This window comes from Bos grunniens, chromosome 10 (assembly GCF_055505025.1).
Source record: "Bos grunniens cultivar Pamir isolate PY7600 chromosome 10, Bosgru_T2T1.0, whole genome shotgun sequence".
NCBI lineage: Eukaryota > Metazoa > Chordata > Mammalia > Artiodactyla > Bovidae > Bos > Bos grunniens.
In genome coordinates, this window is record NC_141174.1 from 50,505,071 (window position 1) to 50,527,364 (window position 22,294).

Consider the following 22,294-nt stretch of genomic DNA (forward strand, 5'->3'; position numbering starts at 1 on the left):
AAGAAATCTCAATACATTTAAAAAGAAAGAAATAATAGTGACTTCACTTTGTGTTTTGGCTGCTCCATGCAGTTTGCAGATCTTAGTTCCCCAGCTGGGGACTGAACCTGTGCTCTCAGCACTGCAGTCCTAACCAGTGCAAGGCAGAGGGAACTACGGTGACTTCATTTTCTGACCATAGTGCAGTGCAAATATAACTTAACAACATAGATAAAGATCCCCCAAGCCAAAACAACACAGCAAACATACCGGATATGCAAAAACTTCCTCAAAAACAACTTTTTTGTCAAATAAATCAAAACCACGAATTGAAACTATCTAGAAAATAATAGTAGAAACATTTCCATGGTGGAAACTACTGGCTGCCTTCCCAATGTCCATTCTCCTCTTTTTACCAACAGAACATTGACTTTGAGAGTGTCAATGACCAGCTTAAAAAAAAAAAAAGACAACATCCTATTTCCCAATCCTTTCTTGTAGGTGGGGATGACCTACAAGTCATCCTCATCCCCATCCATGATTAAGTTCTCACCAATAAGGTGCAAGGGATTACTGGTGGGTGAGCCCTCCAAGAAAGCTCTTTAAAAAGGTTGACGCATATGGCCTAATAAACTTGTGTGTGTGATGCTGGATCAGCTATCTTGTAATTATAAGTTGTCTAATACATGTTAAAAGTAGATGAGTAGAAAGATAAAAGAGGTATTCCTCAGAAATATCCTGGCATCTATTCCAGCTCTGAACTTCCTATCTCTGGGGGGGAAAATATCCTAATTCTTAAGTTGCTATTTGGCATCTGTTCATTAGGAACCAACACTATTCCTGACATAGTCACATATCAAAATTTGTGGACTATGATCAAAGAGTGAAAAACAAATGAAGCATACAAGTCAAGAAACTGGAAATACAACAGAATAAAGGAAAGCAGAAGGAAAGAATAATTCTCAAACTAGACCTCAGTAAATTAGAAAATTAAGAAAAAAAGAAATGATTGATAAGTCTGAGCTAGTTCTCTAGGGGAACAACAATTTAAAAAAATATGTAGACGTGTATTTTACCTGCAAAAGTAATAGGTGAAGAAAGCACAAATGAAGCTAGAAAGTAAGAAATATAGAGGAGATGAAGTGATTTATACATTGCAAAATTCTCTGCAAATAAATTTGAAAATGTGGGTCAAACAGATGATTTTCTTGGAGAATATGTTACTAGAGTGATGCCAGAATAGAAAGAAAACTTAAAAATGCTGCTAACAGTGAAAAAAATAAGATAGCAGTTTTCTGTGACCAGTTGTTTTTGCTCTTCCTGCCTCTTCGTGGCTGTCGGAGTTTTCAGAGTGAGAGTAGTGAATTTCTGGTGAGAGAACCTCTGAGTGTGGGGTGGCTGGGGCGACCTGCCTAGTGATCTATATGGTCTCTTGACGAGGGTGGTCACACACAAGAGGGGTGAAGACAGTGATTCTTGGCATTGCTATGCTATGCTAAGTCACTTCAGTTGTGTCTGACTCTGTGTGACCCCATAGACGGCAGCCCACCAGGCTTCCCCGTCCCTGGGATTCTCCAGGCAAGAACACTGGAGTGGGTTGCCATTTCCTTCTCCAATGCATGAAAGTAAAAAGTGAAAATGGAGTCGCTCAGTCGTGTCCAACTCCTGGCGACCCCATGGACTGCAGCCTACCAGGCTCCTCCGTCCATGGGATTTTCCAGGCAAGAGTACTGGAGTAGGGTGCCATTGCCTTCTCCAGATTCTTGGCATTAGGACCCATCAGAAAATAAAGAGACCTGAATTTTCAGGTTTTAGTAGCAATTTTCAGGTCCTTATGTTCCTTAAACTTTTTTGTTTAAAAAAAATTTTTATTTTTAATCATTACTATTTGATTCCTTAAAGTAAAAAATGTTTTAAACAGTGTATCCAAATAAATAATGATAAAGCTTTCAAAGCAGCATTGTGCATAAAGAAGCTTGAAAGGGTTTTGACAGGAAAATTAAGTTTTGAAAAAAGAGAAATAAGCATCAGAATACCTTAGCTCTTATTAATTATTTTCATGGAAAAGTATCTTGTTCTCAAATGCTGGTAAGCTCGAACACCCTACTGGTTAAAAATAAATAGACAAAGTGTGAGGAAATGAACTAACGAAAAAAACAGGGCAACCGGCACAGCTAGAGAGAATAATTAAGCTCTGCTAAAGGCATCAGTCATTTCGCCAGTCATCCCTCCTAAGGCCAGGGTTCATGCTTGGTGTTGACAAACACCGCGGTCACATGGGCCCCTGGCATCCAGAAGGGCCTGCTTGAAAGAGCATTTGGTATTATATTAAAAGTGTTTTCTTTTCCCTGAACTTTGCAAGTTTTCTCTCATAATCTTTATTTAAAGAGATGTAATTTTAACTTAATGTCCTCTTTTTACCCCATCTTTTTCCTTGGTAGTGGGACCAGTGAACCATGGAGCTGTATTTTGGTGAATATCAACATGTGCAACAGGAATATGGTGTCCACCTGAGACTCGCAAGTGATGAAACCAGAAAGTCCAGGAATTCCCAGCATGCTAAGGCAGGCTCCTACGGTGTCAGTATTCGGGTCCAGGGCATTGATGGCCACCCCTACATAGTCCTCAATAACACAGAGCAGTGTCTGGCAGGCACGTCTTTTTCTGAAAACGGGCCATCATTTCCAGCTCCGATGATAAACAACCTGCCCCTCCATCCCAGCAAGGGGTCTGTGGTGGAAGAGAGCAGTGCAGAAGAACTGCAGCTCCCAGAAAACCCATATGCCCCACCTGGCCCAGTAAGAAACCTGAAACAGCCCTCTGTCTTTGAGGGCAAGAATGGGGCTCTAGAGCGCAAAGAGGAGCCAAGGAAAGCATCCCCCATGCTGAACTTTGAGAGGCATCCAGAGCTTCTACAGCCCTATGATCCTGAAAAGAATGAGTTGAGCTTGAAAAATCACCAGCCTCCTGAAACCAGTTGGCTGAAAGCTTTAAGAGAAGGGACGAACAATAAGAAGGCCTGGACTTGCATGCCCAAACCTAGCCTTTCCCAGCCCACCAGCCCTCCCTCCGAAGACCCCGCCAGGTCCAATGTGACGGCCATCCGTCTGTGCAGCTCCGTGGTCATCGATGACCCCAAGAAGCAGACCTCGGTGTGTATGAACATTCAGAGCTGCAGCAAGGAATGTCTGGCAGAGGAGGCTCTTGCCCCTAGCGGGAGGCCCCTGCCCACCCCCAGCCTGCAAGCCCACCTCGAAGCCAAGAAAACCAGACCGGATGTGCTTCCCTTCCGGCGCCAGGACTCAGCCGGGCCTGTGCTGGACGGAGCCCGGTCCCGGAGATCCTCCTCGTCATCCACGACTCCCACTTCAGCCAACTCTTTGTACAGATTTTTACTCGATGATCAAGAATGTGCCATCCACGCCGACAATGTGAATCGTCACGAAAACAGAAGGTACATCCCCTTCTTGCCTGGAACTGGGCGGGATATTGACACGGGGTCGATTCCTGGCGTGGATCAGTTGATTGAAAAATTTGACCAAAAACCTGGGATGCAGAGAAGAGGCAGGTCTGGGAAGAGAAACAGGATCAACCCAGAAGACAGGAAAAGGTCCCGAAGTGTGGACAGTGCCTTTCCTTTCGGTCTCCAGGGGAACTCGGAGTACCTAACGGAATTCAGCAGGAACCTGGGCAAGTCCAGCGAACACCTGCTGCGGCCATCACAGGTGTGCCCGCCGCGTGCGCAGGAGCACCGGGGCAGGCAAGGTGGGGGGCGCGCCTTCGCCAGGCTGCTGGGTGCCCAGCCCAGGCCGCCCCTGCAGAACAAAGACGGGAAAGTTCCAGAAAACAAAAGTGCTCAGGAAAGTCCGACTGGGCGCACATCCTCCCTCCCAGCACAGACTAAGAAGGAGGAGGAAATCAAAACAGCCACGGCTACGCTGATGTTACAGAATCCGGCGCTGGCGACTTCCCCTGATTCAGGGACCAAGAGGATTTCCGTGAAGACATTTACTTCCACCTCAAATACTCAGGTAATACTGGTGGGAGTCATTTTGTTTCCCTTCTAAACCATCTCCATCCTGGCTGTAGGAATAGGTATCTTCCATCTTGAATCAGTAATTGCATCATCTTGAATTAGTATTATTTTTTAGAGTTTTCCCCTGCGGATTTTGACCTGCCAATCATTCATTTTTCTAAACTAATTAAGTAACCCTAGATTCCTGTCCTGTTCTTGTTTGTGCAGTAACTTATCAAACACAATTGAGAGACTCGATTTTTCTTTTTGTGTTTGTGTAAAATCTGAAAGTATGCAGAATTTGTTTTCAAAAAACAAAGAGAGGCTCCATGCTTAGATTTGTTTAGATGTGTTAATTTTCCTCATGACATTGAGTGACTGGATTAATTTCTGTCCTGAGAAATTAGGTTAATCCTAATTCAGGTTTATCCTGAAGTGATGGAATTTCTTTAAGTGGTACATTTAGTGTTTTGGTAGTAACAATAAAAAGATAATGATAGTGATAAGATGGATTAAAAGGTTGGTAAGTGCCAGGCACTATTTGTTATGTATTACAGGATCTCACCAACCCCATGAAGGAAGGTGTTATTAACTTCTATTTACAGGTGAAAAATTGAGGTGAGGAAAAGTTAAGTACGTTGCCCAGGGTTACAGGGCTACTAAGTGGTGGAACCAGTTGTAATGAGCATCCTTACCTGAGGAATTCTTTCTGGAAAGTAGGAATGTGTTTGGAAGCTTCTGCTGTGGAGTGTTGCCTTCTTCCTGGAAGCTTCATCCTGTGATCTAATAACAGACGTTGTGTTCCAGGCCACACCGGATCTGTTAAAAGGCCAGCAGGAGCTCACTCAGCAAACCAACGAGGAGACGGCCAAGCAGATACTTTACAATTACCTCAAAGAAGGGTTAGTGATTTTCCTTCAAGGAGCACAGTATTGTCCTTTATGGCGGGCTTCTTACTTTGCTCTTCTGAGACCTTGTGTTTTGTGCTTCCTTCCTGCCCTGTGTGAGCCATTTCAGGGTTCAGGCTCCGTGGCTGGAGTTTTCATAACAGCATTTGAGACTTGGGTGGAGGAGGGTGAAGAAGGGGAAGGAAATGTAGGGAACGACATAATACTTTAAAAGTTCAAAATGACTCTGACTCTCCACTATTTTAGAAACAAATTCAAAGATAGGAAGACTGTCTATTCAGTTTTGAATTGAATCAGTCATTGACTTGAATTTGCCTCTGTATACACAAATGTAATCTATCGTCCCTTATTATAAGTTACAAATAAAAACACCACCTCTCCCCAGAGTTGATGTTGGCGGGGAGCCCCTGCTTCCATTATTTTTAATGAGTCATTTAAAAGCTGTGCTTTCCACTTACTTATCTGGGAAGGTTGAGTTTGAGTAATCTGGTTTTCAGTCCTTACTTAGATACCAAATAAGCTGGGATTCTAGGCCAGGAATTTGAAGTTTCTGTTTCAGTTCTCTCATCAGATATGATTAAAAAGAAGAAAAGCTTTATACTCTGACATGACTGAAAGTCACTTGGCAAAAATACTCATTGGTATCAGAACACTTCATAGTTTTGTATTGTGGCTTACAATTTTCTGTCAGTAATGTAGAGCTGACAGAATCATTCAAAATATAAGATAGGGGCTCTTTTGAAGGAAAAAAAAGTAAAGAGATTCTTCTAACTAAGAACTAGTTATTAGTGTCTTTCTGTGAAGGGTTTTACCATGAGAAAATTAAAGTAGAAGAACTTTTAACATTTAAAATGGTTTCTCTACATTCTTTTGTGTTTTTTTTTTGGCCCTTGATTTACTGAGAGACTGAGACAGACTTTAATGGGAGACACTTATTTAAGGAAACTTATTAACTTTTCTTAAGTGTCAGGTATGTGTGATAAAAGGTGCAGGGTGCCTAGCTGTTAATAGAACTTTATCTGACCATTACCTGTGAAAGTCTAGACAGAGGGCAGCCGTGTTGACAACCTTGGCTTGGGGGATTTATTTTTTCAAACAAAGGCTAAAACAAATTTAATATCATTGTGGGGCATTCATAGTGTCACACACATATAGGAGAGATTCCGTGTTGGAATAAATATTTGTCATTTAATTTAGGCAAGAAATAGATGACTAAATGTTTATTGGATGTCATCTTCAAGCTTATTTAGTATGTACCTGTGTCTCTTTCACATGTCTGGAAATGAAAACCTCTCTCCCAAATCAAGTGGTAAAATAGAACCAATTCTTTGGGAAAAAATGCCGTATCCATCCTGTTCTCCTCACATGGGTTCTGTCTGAACCTTCATTTTTTCCTGTTGCAGTCTGTCTTTTTTTGGTTAAATTTTATTTTTCATTTTTGTCTGTGCCGTGCTGGGTCTTCATTGCTGCGCAAGGGCTTTCTCTAGTTGGGGCGAGCCAGGCCTACTCACTAGTTGTGGTGCCTGGGCTTCTCTCATTGCAGAGCGTGGGCTTTAGGCATGTGAGCCTCAGTATTTGTGGCGCATGGGCTTTGTTACCTTTGGCATATGGAATCTTCCTGGACCAGGGATTGAACCAGCATCCCCTCCATTGGCAGGCAGATTCTTAACCACTGGATCACCAAGCAAGTCCCAGTTTATCTTCTTAAAGGGCTTATTGTTTGTGCGTTGTGGCACATAAAATAGTCTGAGACTAACGGTTGTGCCTTCATTTTTTAAAATTGTTTTCTGCTGTGTCTTTTCCAGAAGCACCGATAATGATGATGCTACTAAGAGGAAGGTCAACCTGGTGTTTGAGAAAATACAGACTTTGAAATCTCGAGCAGCAGGGAGCACACAAGGAAATAATCAAGTAAGGAGAAGCTTGGTGCTTTGTAGAGGGCATTTCACATGGAGCATGGCAGGCAGATTGCTTTCTTCAGTCTGTACTTTTGGTTGCAGCAGGAAGTGGGGAGTTTGCCATGTAGTAGGCAGTACCAAAGATGGAACAGCATGCTTTCACTGTTGGTAATTTGTATCTGCCTATTTTCTAGAAAGGTTTTTAAGAAATTTTACTTTTAAAAAAATCTGTAAAATAAAACAGGACAAAGTGATAGGTGGCAAAATTTAGAAAGGGAAAAGAAGACTAGGAAAAATGAAGCATTAGATGGAGAACCCTAGCATTATAGTAGGCAGGTTTGAAAAGTAAGTATGAATAGGCTTGGACACACATTCTCAAACTAGAGAATATGAAAGAGAGACTGATGGGCTGACCCATGTGGGCTGAAGGAGTGGAGTGGGGCCAAAGTTTTTTTTTTTTTTTTAAGAAAATCTGCCTGTTTATAATTTATTATATTGGGGACTTGGGACTGTTGAGTTGGGACTTGGGAAATTTTTTTGGTTAAGGCAGTCATCTCTTATTTAGTGAGCATCTGCTAAATGCTGGACATACTTTGTGTCACGAAGGGAAGCAGGATTTATGAGGGAGGACTAAAATCTTGTCTCTCAATTCTGTGCCACCTTGACTTGGGCCCATTTCTTGCTTGGGCATCTTCCCTTTTCCCTTGTTGGGGGAGTATTCTGCACTGGAAGGAAAGAGGAGATACCCAGAGGCAGGCAACAGGGAATATGTCTATAGCTTCTTTTTTAACTTTGGCAACATGTGAATGAAGAATATTTTAAGGCATCAACTATCCTTTTTCCTCTGTTGTTCAGTATTCCCAGACTGCTGCTCTGGTATCAAATAAAAACATTTAAAGTTTTAATTGATTAATTTACTACATATAACTGTTTATAGTTACAGATTTACATATTATATACTTATTTTTCATATATTCTGTTATATATTATGTATTGAATTTGTAAATATATAAGTTATATAAATGCACACGGGCACACAGTTCCCACTGGGGAACCGTTAAATTATATACTTTGCTTGTAGGCAGGCTTTAGGAACTGAACAGGTTTTACAATTAGGTTAGAATTTTTTTGCTGAAACTTTTACATACAAATCATCACCACGACTGTTGCTTTTCATTTACCTGCATATTCTCTTGGAGAATGCATCCTTTGGTCTTGATGTTCAGATTGTCATTGTGGTCCCAGATGAAGGGTATCCAGCCTTAACTGGGAAAGTCGGGGTAGCCCTTCTGGAGTCAATAACTCTAATGTTGTCTCAAAATATCATAGAATTCTCCTAGACAAGGGGGAAAGGCAGGGCATTCTAGGTAGAGGGAACAGCACAAAAAACATAAAATATAAAGAGATGTGCACTTGTCATGTTTAGGGGACTGGAGGTAGTTTAGTGTAGCTGGAGGAGGGAGCTAGGATGTGGGGACCAGGCACCAGATAGGAAGGACCTTGTAAATCATGTCATTTCAGGCAGAAGGTGATAGGTTAACACTGATGGACTTTTAAATGGCCATGAGTGGTGTTGTGTTTGTAAAAATTCATTCCTTTGTAGCTTTTGGAGAGAGGTAAGATTAGAGGAAGGGAGACCAGTTAAGAAGCTGCTCCTTCTTAATCAAGCTGGAGATAATGAGGTGAACTTAGGCCCTTAGACTTCTGGCTCCAGTCAGAGTACTGTGACTGCTTAATTATCCACATTTTTCTACTCTCTGTGTCTCTCACTTATGAATCCGATTATTTGCTGGCAAAGGTTTTTATATTTTGGTGTCAGTTAAGTGACTTCCTGAAAGAGAACCCTCTCCCTTAATAGGCTGAAACCATATTGGAAAGCAGAGAAGCAGGCAGTTTTTGTTTGGAAAAGAACAACCTACAATTTTTCTCCTTGGGTTAGGTTTGAATTTCTGAGATGGATTGTTCTCATTTTGCCTAAGAAAATAGGAGGGCCTCTGTTTTTGTTGATTGTTGGTTTCCGGTCTGCTTCCCAGGAACAGATGAGGAAGTACATCATTTCTAGGTTCACGCATGGCTCACACCTGGATTTGGGTGCATGAGAGCCAAGACACTGCCTTTTCTGGTTTTCATTTCTGCTTTCCCCTCCCTTTTATTTGTAATTTTCTAACCACTTTGCTATAGGGTTTTAGCCAAATCCTTTTGAGAGTGTCATCCTGTTAAATCTATACAAGAAAAAAAAAAAAAAAAAAGCACCTTGAACATTTAATATCTTTGCAATTGATTCTAGGCTTCTAATTCTTCATCTGAAGTCAAAGATCTCTTGGAACAGAAGAACAAGTTGACCACAGAAGTGGCTGAACTTCAGACACAGCTTCAACTGGAAGTCAAGGTACCTGTGATTTTTCTTTGTACTATTTTATTCTTTTCTGTCTTGATTGATAGAGTATTTTAAGTACCTTGGGTTGCCCAAGTGAAATGAAAACAATTTTTTTCCCAAGAGAAACTTTCTTCCCATTACTGAGCAAATTCCTGTAAATTTAATTCCTGTTTTCTGAAGACTTTTTTTTTTTTTGGTAAGTAACCAAAATCATGGCTGCAGATGGTGACTGCAGCCATGAAATTAAAAGATGCTTGCTCCTTGGAAGAAAAGCCATCACCAACCTAGACAGCCTATTAAAAAGCAGAGACATTACTTTACCAACAAAGGTCTGTCTAGGCAAAGCTATGGTTTTTCCAGTAGTCATGTATGGATGTGAGAGTTGGATTGTAAAGAAAGCTGAACACCAAAGAATTGATACTTTTGAACTGTGGTGCTGGAGAAGACTCTTGAGAGTCCTGTGGACTGCAAGGAGATCCAACCAGTCCATCCTAAAGGAAATCAGTCCTGAATATTCATTGGAAGGGCTGATGCTGAAGCTGAAACTCCAATACTTTGGCCACCTGATGCAAAGAACTCATTGGAAAAGACCCTGATGCTGGGAGGGATTGAAGGTGGGAGGAGAAGGGGACGACGGAGGATGAGATGGTTGGATGGCATCACCGACTTGATGGACATGAGTTTGAGTAGGCTCCTGGAGTTGATGATGGACAGGGAAGCTGCAGTCCATGGGTTTGCAAAGAGTTGGACACGACTGAGCGACTGAACTGAACCAAAGCATGTAGAGAATGTTGGCTTTGACAGAGTAACAGAAATGCTGTTGGATTCAGATGGGCAAATTGGAAACTAAATGTATATAAAATGTCTGGACTAGGTAGTAGAAATAGCAGAATGTGATTAAGATGTGTTTGTGTTTTTCTTTTAGAAGTATTACAATTCATTAAGTGTTCAGTGTTCTTTCTAGTTGTGAACTCTTATGCTTTAATTTGGAGAAGGCAGTGGCACCCCACTCCAATATTCTTGCCTGGAAAATCTCATGGATGGAGGAGCCTGGTAGGCTGCAGTCCATGGAGTCGCTAAGAGTCGGACATGACTGAGTGACTTCACTTTCACTTTTCACTTTCATGCATTGGAGAAGGAAATAGCAACCCACTCCAGTGTTCTTGCCTGGAGAATCCCAGGGACGGGGGAGCCTGGTGGGCTGCCGTCTATGGGGTCGCACAGAGTCAGACACGACTGAAGCAACTTAGCAGATGCCTTAATTGCACAGTTCCATCAGGTTGTTTAATAATCTAAGTGCAGAGACACGGAGTCCATCTGAGATTCAGGATTCAGTGGGGTGACATTAGTGTACAGTGGAGGTGCTTTAACTCACACACATTTGTTTTAGAATCAGCAGAACATCAAAGAAGAGAGAGACAGGATGAAAGCAGACTTAGAAGTGTTGCAAAGCCAGCATGACAGCAAGGTGGAGGAGAGCACTGTGCTGCAGCGGCGGCTGGAGGAAAGTGAGGGGGCGCTCCGGAGACACCTGGAGGAGTAAGTGTGGGCCCAGAGTCTGAGCCCTCCCCACCCAGGCTCCTGAGCCCATGGAGCCAGATTCTTTCTGTCCGTTTCATTCTCTGCAACCTTCCAGATCTTCATAGGGGCTGCTGAATCTGCCTTTTTTCCCTCTTACCCTTGCAAAATTGTAAAACCAGTGATGTGTAGACTGGTAAGCAGAATTTAAAAATTATTTGTGCACCTCAAAGGATGTTTTATAAAATTCTAGCCCTTAAAGTGGATCTCATGGCAGGTTAAGTGAGCAGCTGGGAATCCCGAGTGTTGTATCTAGAGATACTTTAAGAGCCTGAGTCCAGTCTCTACAAAGCAATGTCATGTGACCTCCACAGTCTTCTGCGTTCAGAGTTTTATCCTGGACGATGCTGGCTTTTGTGACCAGTGTTTATACTTCTTTTGTGTCTTTAGAGAGAAAGTCAAGCCCAAATGGCCCTGCCATTTTGTTGTATTAAAATCTGTGACAGTGGATATTTTATTCATTTCGAGAGATTTAAAAGAGAAAGATTAGCAATAGATCCACCACCGTTTTTTCCCTACTTGCTCTTGTTGCAAGAGCATTCTATCTAAAGAGTCTGTGTAGATGAAAACCTGTCCACATGTAGAAATCCATGAACAAGAAACCAGAGCCTACAGTTATGTAATTTTTGGGATTCTAGCAGTGATTTAAGAACATACAAGTAAAATACCTGACCCAGTTGTGTGAGGAGAATGTCTAAATGAATGTGTATGTCATCTGAACAAATGTGGCATATACAAAGGAATACTTTGAATACCTCATGGTGAGTGTTTTATATCTGATTAAATTTGTGTGAAATACAGAATGAGCATGTATAACATGTGGGATGTCTGAATGTGTGAGCTGCATCTCAATAAATTGTATTCTAACCTGAAAAAAAAAAATCTGTGACAAAAGGACTTGAAACGAAGGTCTGAAATGAATGGTGCAGTGAAGTCCACTGGCTGTGACAGAAGCTTTATGTGAGAGGTTAAGCAGGAGTGAAATCTAGAGGGAAATTCAAGAACAATAGGACATTGTATCATAAAAGCATTTCATTACCTTTGCCATTTTGATGGTATGGTGTGTGCTTTTAAAATATTCTTAGAGGTTAATTTCAGAAAAGAGGTTGAAAAGAAAAAAACCCTGAAATTTAGTGTAGTAAAGACTTTACTGTGTTTGAGTGTCTCCGGAGGAGGTACGGGTCAGCAGTGGACTGCTGCAGGGGCAGGGGCTCTGGGTACAGTAGACCTGGGTATGGCATAAGCCCTCTTGGAGGAGGTCGCCATTAACCCCACCATAGAGCCCCCAGAACTTACACAGGACTGGGGAGACACACTCTTGGAGGGCACAAACAGAAGAACCTTCAGCACACCAGGACCCAGGAGAAAGGAACAGTGACCCCCACAAGAGACTGACCCAGACTTGCCCGTGAGTGTCCAGGAGTCTCTGGCAGAGGCATGGGTCGGTGGTGGCCTGGTGCAGGGCTGGAGGCACTGACTGTAGCAGTGCCTGCATGGGAGCTTTTGAAGGAAGTCGACATTATCTTCATTACCTCCACCATAGTTTGGCTTCAGGTCAAATAGCAGGGAGGGAACACAGCCCTGCCCATCAACAGAAAATTGGATTAAAGATTTTCTGAGCATGGCCCTGCCCATCAGAACAGGACCCAGTTTCCCCCTCAGTCAGTCTCTCCCATCAGAAAGCTTCCATAAGCCTCTTATCCTTCTCCAACAGAGGGCAGACAGACTGTGGTTTTCCCTCACAGAAAGCTAACCAATCTGATCACATGGACCACAGCCTTGTCTAACTCAATGACACTATGAGCCATGCTGTGTAGGGCCACCCAAGACAGAAGGGTCATGGTGGAGAGTTCTGACAAAACGTGCTCCACTGGAGAAGGGAATGGCAAACCACTTTAGTATTCTTGCCTTGAGAACCCCATGAACAGTATGAAAAGGCAAAAAGATAGGACACTGAAAGATGAACTCCCCAGGTCGGTAGATGCCCAGTATGCTACTGGAGATCAGTGGAGAAATAACTCCAGAAAGAATGAAGAGATGGAGCCAAAGCAACAACACCCAGCTGTGGATGTGACTGGTGATAGAAGCAAGGTCCAATGCTGTAAAGAGCAATATTGCATAGGAACCTGGAATGTTAGGTTCATGAATCAAGACAAATTGGAAGTGGTCAAACAGGAGATGGCAAGAGTGAACGTCGACATTTTAGAAATCATTGAACTAAAATGGACTGGAATGGGTGAATTTAACTTAGATGACCATTATATCTACTGCTATGGGCAAGAATGCCTTAAAAAAAATGGAGTAGCCATCATAGTAAACAAGAGTCCAAAATGCAGTACTTGGATGCAGTCTCAAAAATGACAGAATGATCTCTGTTCATTTCCATGGCAAACCATTCAGTATCACAGTAATCTAAGTATATGCCCCATAGAAGAAGATGAAGAAGAAGTTGAACGGTTCTGTGAAGACCTACAAGACCTTCTAGAACTACCACCCAAAAAAGATGTCCTTTTCATTATAGGGGACTAGAAAGCAAAAGTAGGAAGTCCAGAAATACCTGGAGTAACAGGCAAATTTGGCCTTGGAGTACAGAACGAAGCAGAGCAAAGGCTAGTAGAGTTTTGCCAAGAGAATGCACTGGTCATAGCAAACAACGTCTTCCAACAACACAAGAGAAGACTCTACACATGGACATCACCAGATGGTCAACACCGAAATCAGATTGATTATATTCCTTGCAGCCAAGGATGGAGAAGCTCTATACAGTCAGCAAAAACAAGATCGGAAGCTGACTGTGGGTCAGATCATGAATTCCTTATTGCCAAATTCAGACTTAAATTGAAGAAAGTAGGGAAAAACCACTAGACCATTTAGGTATGACCTAAATCAAATCCCTTATGATTACACTGCTGCTGCTACTAAGTCGCTTCGGTCATGTCTGACTCTGTGCAACCCCGTAGACGGCAGCCCAACAGGCTCCGCCATCCCTGGGATTCTCCAGGCAAGAACACTGGAGTGGGTTGCCATTGCCTTCTCCAGTGCATAAAAGTGAAAAGTGAAAGTGAAGTTGCTCAGTCGTGTCCAACTCCCAGCGACCCCATGGACTGCAGCCTACCAGGCTCCTCTGTCCATGGGATTTGCCAGGCAAGAGTACTGGAGTGGGTTGCCATTGCCTTCTCCCATGATTATACAGTGGGAGTGACAAATAAATTCAAGGTATTAGATCTGATAGAGTGTCTGAAGAACTATGGACAGAGGTTTATGACATTGTACAGGAGGCAGGGATCAAGACAATCCCCAAGAAAAAGAAATGCAAAAAGGCAAAATGGCTGTCTGAGGAGGCCTTACAAATAGCTATGAAAAGAGGACAAGTGAAAGGCAAAGGAGAAAAGGAAAGATATACCCATTTGAATGCAGAGTTCCAAAGAATAGCAAGGAGAGATAAGAAAGCCTTTCTCAGCAATCAATGCAAAGAAACAGAGGAAGACAATAGAATGGGAAAGACTAGAGATCTCTTCAAGAAAATCAGAGATACTAAGGGAGCATTTCATGCAAAGATGGGCTCAATAAAGGACAGAAATGGTATGGACCTAATAGAAGCAGAAGATATTAAAAAGAGGTGGCAAGAATAGAAGAACTGTACAAAAAAGATCTTCATGATCCAGATAATCACGATGGTGTGATCACTCACCTAGAGCTAGACATCCTGGAATGTGAAGTCAAGTGGGCCTTAAGAAACATCACTATGAACAAAGCTAGTGGAGGTGATGGAATTCGAGTTGAGCTATTTGAAATCCTAAAAGATGATGCTGTGAAAGCGCTGCACTCAGTATGCCAGCAAATTTGAAAAACTCAGCAGTGGCTACAGGACTGGAAAAGTTCAGTTTTTGTTCCAATTCCAAAGAAAGGTAATGCCAAAGAATGCTCAAACTGCTACACAATTGCACTCATCTCACACGCTAGCAAATTAATGCTCAAAATTCTCCAAACCAGGCTTCAACAGTATGTGAACTGTGAACTTCCAGATGCTCAAGCTGGATTTAGAAAAGGCAGAGGAACCAGAGATCAAATTGTCAACATCTGCTGGGTCATCGAAAAAGCAAGAGAGTTCCAAAAAAACACGTACTTTGGCTTTATTGACTATGCCAAAGCATTTATGTGAATCACAACAAACTGAAAAATTCTTAAAGAGATGGGAATACCAGACCACCTGACCTGCCTCCTGAGAAATCTGTATGCAGGTCAGGAAGCAACAATTAGAACTGGACATGAAACAACAGACTGGTTCCAATTCGGGAAAGGAGTATGACAAGGCTGTATATTGTCACCCTGCTTATTTCAGTTATATGCACAGTACATCATGAGAAATGCTGGATTGGATGAAGCACAAGCTGAAATCAAGATTGCCAGGAGAAATATCAATAACTTCAGATATGCAGATGACACCACACTTATGCCAGAAACAAAGAACTAAAGAGCCTGTTGATGAAAGTGAAAGAGGAGAGTAAAAAAGTAGGCTTAAAACTCAACATTCAGAAAACTAAGATCATGTCATTCTGTCCCATCACTTCTTTGCAGATCTATGGGGAATCAGTGGAAACAGTGAAAGACTTTACTTTCTTGGGCTCCAAAATCACTGCAGACAGTGACTGCCACCATGAAATTAAAAGACGCTTGCTCCTTGGAAGAAAAGCTTTGACCAACCTAGACAGCATATTAAAAAGCAGAGACATTATTTTGCCAACTAAGGTCAGTCTAGTCAAAGCTATGGTTTTTCCAGTAGTCATATATGGATGTGAGAATTGAACTATAAAGAAAGCTGAGCTGCAAAGAATTGATGCTTTTGAACTGCGGTGTTAGAGAAGACTCTTGAGAGTCCCTTGGACAGCAAGGAGATCTAACCAGTCCATCCTAAAGGAAATCAGTCCCGAATATTCATTGGAAGGACTAATGCTGAAACTGAAACTCCAATACTTTGGCCACTTGATGCGAAGAACTGACTCATTTGAAAAGACTCTGATGCTGGGAAAGATTGGAGGTAAGAGGAGAAGGGGATGGCAGAGGATGAGATGGTTGGATGGCATCACGACTCAATGGATGTGAGTTTGAATAGGCTTCTGTAGTTGGTGATGGACAGGGAAGCCTGACGTGCTGCAGTCCATGGGGTCGCAAAGAGTAAGATACAACTGAGCGACTGAACTAAAAGACTTTACAAAATAAAAAAGGTAGAACAGCTGTGAGTTTAATTTGGAACAGAGGTCGGCAAACTTTTCTCTGTTAGATAATAAATGTTTTAGAGTTTATGGACCGTACTGTATGAAATTGTTCATTTCTGCCATTGTATTGTGCAAATGACCATAAGCAATACATGAATGAGCATGGTTTTGTTCCAATAAAACTTTATTTACAAAAGCAGGCAAAAAATGGACCAGATTGGCCCACGGGCCATAATTTGCTGACTCTCCTGGTCTGGAGTACTGAGGGTGGGGTTGGTCCAGAGTCAGGTGCCTTTAGTGAAAACATTTATCATAAAAGTTGTGCTCTATGGCCTAATTCCTTATCTTCTCTATCCAAATTCTAGTACCCTGTGGTCTCCTTTTGGGGAAGAATATCGCTATATAACCTTTCCCATTACAATGGCTTGAGTTCTCACTTGTCTTCTCCTTGGGCAGTTAGACTGCAGGTATAGTTCTTACCAGTGCCTTTCTGGTTTGTGATATTTTGTTCAGCGCAGAACAGAGAATGGGAGGCTACTTGGGGACTTAGATGACTCTATTTGACCATCTGAAGGTCTGAAAGCAGACTGGATGAAAATAAGCAGAGACCAAGAGAATCTCTCTCATGGGTTTCCTTTTCTGCCAGGCTGTTCCAGGTGAAGATGGAACGGGAGCAGCACCAGACTGAAATTAGAGATCTCCAGGATCAGCTCTCGGAAATGCATGATGAGTTGGACAGTGCGAAACAATCCGAGGACAGGGAGAAGGGGGCTCTGATCGAGGTAAGCTGGGCCGGAGGTGTGGGGTGGGTGGGGATGGGGAGCCGTTGTCTGTTGTGTGCTGCTTGTTCTGCTGGTGAATATGGTTCCCTTTTGTGAGAGCATCACGTGTTAACTCACATGGAGTCCCAGTCCAAATCCAACAGTTGTCCGCATGTTTCCGTATTTACTCCATTTTTTCTTCTGTCCGGCCGTTCAACTTTGTTTGTTTTTTAAAAATTCATCTATCTATTCATCTTAATGAACTTTTTCAAGGGAATTTACAGATAATACCACATTGCACCCCTAAGCTGTTCAACATGCATTTAAATCGTTAGATAATTTTCTTATAACTACAATACTATTATCATATCCCCTTCATGGATCACAGCCTTGTCATGGTGAAGGAGCTTGCACAACTCAGTGAAGCTACAAGCCATGCCATGCAGGGCCACCTAAGATGGATGGGTCAAAGTAAACAGTTCTGACAAGTTGTCCACTGGAAGAAGGAATGGCAACCCACTCCAGTATTCTTGCCTGGGAAATCCCGTGGACAGAGGAGCCTGGCGGGCTGCAGTCCATGGGGTCACAAAGAGTCATATACGACTGAGTGACTAACAAATGGCTACACGTGGTGCACAGCAACTGTGATGTGAGCTTCCGTTTTGGTGATGTGTTTTCAGGTGGAGGCTAATAATGAGACTCTCAGGAAAGGGAAACAGAGCACATCTTTTCTTAAAAATGTTCCTGGTGTTGCTGGCTTTCTGGTTATTTGCCTCTTTCTTGTAATGGGAGCTATATCTTCTACCGCTGCCTTTCTGCACAATAAGTTTGGACACACTGAGCTTCTCTGTGCCAAAATGGGTTTCTCTCCATCTGGAAAATTGTCCTCACTATTTTTATCAATTTCCTTTGATATGTCAGTGACATTTAAAAAATGATCTATGGTTTTTATATCAAATTAAATAGACCCCATCTCCTCATCACTTTCAGTTTATGCTTCATATCTTAATAAAAAGTGGCCAGGGGGAATCTGATAACAGATTACAGTTGTAGCCAACTTTTCCACTGGACTTGGCTTAGAATAGACTCTCAAACTCAGCGAACATTAAACGCTTCTGCTTTTGAATGCTTGAAAATGCTTGAAGGCCCTGTATTTTGTGAGGCCTGCATAATGAACAAGATTTTTCAGGAAATATCTTAATACTGTACATTCTGTTAAATGACATTGGGCCTCTATATGGAGTCAGTATGAAAAGAGGATAGAATCATTATTAAAAAAAAAAAAAGATTAAAGGAAAGAAAGAAGAAAGGAAGACAGTAGAAAATGCCTATTCTCTTAGGATAAGCCAGATATTAATTGACCAAGAATAGAATGACTGTGTTATTCTTAAGTAACCAACTGATGGTTTTGAATTTCTTTTTAAATTTAAGATACAAAAATAATTATAGCTCAAGTAGTCAGTCATTTCTTTGACCCTGAGTATGTTTCCCTTTGTTTTGGTAAGTAAGTGAAGTCCTCAGTCGTGTCCAACTCTTAGCGACCCCATAGACTTTAGCCTACCAGGCTCCTCTGTCCATGGGATTTTCCAGGCAAGAGTACTGAAGTGGATTGCCATTTCCTTCTCCAGAGGATCTTCCCAACCCAGGGCTCGAACCCAGGTCTCCCACATTGTAGACAGACGCTGTACCATCTGAGCCACCAGGGAAGCCCAATGGTGTTTTATCCCTGACCTTTACCAAGATGCAAGTACTTAGGTATCAGTAAAATATTCTGGTTATGAAATCTTGTTGGTTTAGGGGTAGACTGCTGCTCAGAAATAACATCTCTAACATAAGTATAAGCTTATTTTAAAGTGATGTTACTGAATATTATACACAGTAAAGAAAATGATGATTCTCACCAGCTGTGTTACAATTTCTAGGCCATCTTTCTGTGGAAAAAATGACGTAATTCTTTGTCAGCTGTACGTTTTTTTGAGAGGAGGGCACACCATGTAGCATGTGAGAGCTTAGTTTCCTGACTGGGGATCAAACCTGTGCTCCCTGCAGTGGAAGCAAGGAGTCCTAACCACTGGACTGTCATGGAATTTCCATTTCTTTTCTTTCTTTTATGTTTGATTTTTGGATTGTCAGCTGTAGTTTTGATATATGACCTTTACTTGTCTTTTCAGTGAGCAAGGGCTTCTGTGGAAGCTTTTGTGCAAAGGGTCTAGATCAGCGTTTTTTCTCCTGTTGACATGGAATACCTATGGGTAGGTGGTCTGTGAAGATGTTCTGTGGACCTGTGAGTGGCTCTGGATGTTCTGGTCTGTGTCTTTCTGTGGCCCTCCTGTCAGGACCACCTCTGGCCTGTTGCTGTAAACAGCCAGCTCCCAGAGCATGCTTCCTTTTCTTCTCAACTTTCCTTGTTGTCTTTTCAGGTTCTGGGCAGGTTTCTTTGCTTCAGTTCAAACAGGTAGACCTCCTTCTAGGCACTTCCAACTGAATCCAGTACCCTTTTCACTTGCATCCGAGAGACAGAGCACAGCCACACCGCTTGCTCCTCAGCCTCTCTGGAGCATGTAGTTTTGTTGTCAGGCCTGCAGAGGCTGTACAGTGAAGGGAACCAGCATTGTTATCCAGTCTGGGTCTCATCTTGGCTCTATCACTTATATGCTAGGTGATCTTAGGCATGTTATTAATAGCATCTCAGAACTCCAGTTCTTTTTTTAATTAATAAGAACAATAGTATTCATCTCCTATGATTTTTAGAAGTGCTTAGCATAATTCTTATTATGTAGTTAGTACAAATAGTTAGTCTTTTTAGCCTAACCCCTCTACTCCTCCCCATCCACTCCCAAATATACATCTATACTAGGTCTTTATCTCTTGCGGCTTCATGTGAAGCTAGCCTGGATGTGTATAGGTTTTGAAAGGGCTGATTCTGCGTACCCAGAGTTTTCCTCTGTTTTCTTTGATGGGAGTCTGCAGACTGGCATGTGCATCTCTGGTGGACGTTTGCATATATTTTGAGATTTATATGTTTTACTCTTGTATCATTGGTGGCTCAATGGTAAAGAATTCGCCTGCCAATGCAGGAGACGTGGGTTTGATCCCTGGGTCTGGAAGATTCCCTGGAGAAGGAAATGGCAACCCACTCCAGTATTCTTGGCCTGGGAAATCGCACAGACAGAGGAGGCTGGCGGGCTACAGTCCTTGGGGTCGCAAAGAATCAGACACGACTGAGTGACCAGAAAGCAGCAATATGTTTTCTCCTACTTCTTTGGCTTGATATAATTGACAGTAAAGCCTCAGAGGTGATGAAGTTTTTGAAATTTCTCTGTGCCTTTTGGTCTCTACCCTGGAAAGCTTCAAGTGCTACTCAGTGATACGGTGAGGTGTAATCTGATTGGATTTGTACAGCAGAGTCCATTTAAGCAGCAGCCCCCAGTTACAGATAACAGTGTGTTGGTGTAGAATTGACCATAAAAACTTAGTTTCTTGACATGCATTGGTGGCAGTACACAAAAGGCAACATGAAACACAGATATATCCTGGAAAAGATAAGTATGGGAAGAGGAACTGCGTTATCGTCAGAACAATTGAGAAATGTGTGAGAGTAAGGGCAGGAAACAGGAGTACGCTCACAAGGGCTGCTGTGAAGAAGCTGGCAGGAGGCTCCAGGAAGACCTAGAGGGGTTGCCAATAGCAACAGTGATGTGTGTGTGTGTGGAGGTGTTTCTAATAGCCCTGAACTGGACAGGGGAAGCCACAGGCATCTCCTTAGATAAATAGCAGAATGGGGTATATTTTCATAAAATTTGCTTATGTGTTTTGTGTTTGGTGCTTTGGAAGAGTCAGAGTTGCTCTAGTTACCTGGATGATTCTCTGTAAGTTTCTTCTGAGCTTATTAATGCCTGCTAGCTAGATTCTTGAGGAACTAAGTCTTAGTCTGTGCAGTGCAGCTCCGCCCTGGAATTGCAGAGGCTCCCCTGCTTTAATGGGGCTTCCCTGGTAGTTCAGCTGGTAAAGAATCTGCCTGAAATGCAGGAGACCCTGGTTCAATTCCAAGGTTGAGAAGATCCGCTGGAGAAGGGATTGGATACCCACCCCAGTATTCTGGCCTGGAGAATTCCTTGGGGTTGCAAAGAGTTGGACATGACTGAGCAACTTTCACTTTCCCCTGATTTAATGTATGTACATGCCCTAGAGCAATGGTCCTCAACCTTTTTCACGACTAGTTTTGTGGAAGATAGTTTTTCCACAGACCAGGGCAAGGTTGGGGGGTTGATTCAAGTGCATTATGTTTATTGTGCACTTTATTTCTATTGTTGGTACTTTGTGATATAATTTATAATAATTATACAACTCACCATAATGCAGTATCAATGGGAGCCCTGAGCTCGTTTTCCTGCAACTAGATGGCCCATCTGGGAGTTTTGATATGAGTTTGCAGGCAATAGATTTATTACGGTCTCTCTGCAGTCAAATTTCTCTGCTAATAATGTGTATTTGCAGCTGCTCCCCAGTGCTTAGCATCACTGCTTCAGGTCCACCTCAGATCACCAGGCATTAGATTCTCATAGGGAGTGCACAACCTAGATCCCTCACACGCACAGTTTACAGTAGGGCTCATGTTCCTATGAGAATCTAATGCCACTGCTGATCTGACAGGAGGCGGAGCTGAGGTCACAGTGCCAGTGATGGGGAGCAGCTGTAAATACAAATGAAGCTTTTTCCCATTGCTCACCTCCTCCTGCTGTGCAGCCTGCTTCCTAACAGGCCACAGACCAGCATCGGTCTGTGACCTGGGGGTTGGAGACCCCTGCCCTAGAGCAAAGGAAGGAAATTCCATTGTCAGTTATTCTTAAATTGATACAAATAGTGTCACCCCCTCATCAGTGACCCACGTCTTGAATGCAAAATAGTTTTCTCTGTTGAGACCTCAGTTCTCAGGTGACAGCCCTTCCTCCAGTTCTACAGGAGCTCCAAGAGGACAGGATGTGTATTTACTCATGAACTACCAGTGAAGGAATGGATGAGTTTAGAATTCTGACATCTCCAGACTCTTGCTGTACTGCCCATGCTAATATATGCCCAGAACAGGCCTGCTCCCAGCAATCACTGATCCATCCATCAAAAATATAAATCAGATGTGTTTTCTTTTCAAGAAATGGATAATCTTGTGAGTGAAAGTGAAAGTCGCTTAATAGTGTCTGACTCTCTGCAACCTCACGGACTATACAGTCCATGGAAATTCTCCAGGTCAGAATACTGGAGTGAGTAGCCTTTCCCTTCTCCAGGGGATCTTCCTGACCCAGGAATTGAACCAGGGTCTCCTGCATTGTGGGTGGATTCTTTACCAGCTGAGCCACAAGGGAAGCCCAAGAATACTGGAGTGGGTAGCCCATCCCTTCTCCAGTGGATCTTCCTCACCCAGGAACCAAACTGGGGTCTCCTGCATTGCAGGCGGATTCTTTACCAACTGAGAGAGACAAGCAAATAGAATCTAGATATAAGGATTATAGAGTAAAAGTATTAAGTACTGTGAGAAGCACAGCTAAAATGAGGTTGGGTATTCAG

At 42.5% G+C, this 22,294-nt stretch overlaps 1 protein-coding gene across 10 annotated transcripts in view; it reads left to right on the plus strand.

Moving 5' to 3' along the window:
* Positions 1-22,294, plus strand: part of CGNL1 (cingulin like 1) — a 170,423-nt gene that overhangs the window by 58,728 nt on the left and 89,401 nt on the right. For all 10 annotated transcript variants that reach the window (XM_086321176.1, XM_086321178.1, XM_086321177.1 and 7 more), the window contains 6 exons: positions 2,421-4,010; positions 4,802-4,896; positions 6,708-6,813; positions 9,088-9,189; positions 10,568-10,716; positions 16,618-16,753. In XM_086321176.1, the coding sequence (XP_086177302.1) occupies positions 2,436-4,010; positions 4,802-4,896; positions 6,708-6,813; positions 9,088-9,189; positions 10,568-10,716; positions 16,618-16,753 (2,163 nt within the window). In that variant the 5' untranslated portion in view covers positions 2,421-2,435. The remainder of the gene's footprint in view (positions 1-2,420; positions 4,011-4,801; positions 4,897-6,707; positions 6,814-9,087; positions 9,190-10,567; positions 10,717-16,617; positions 16,754-22,294) is intronic.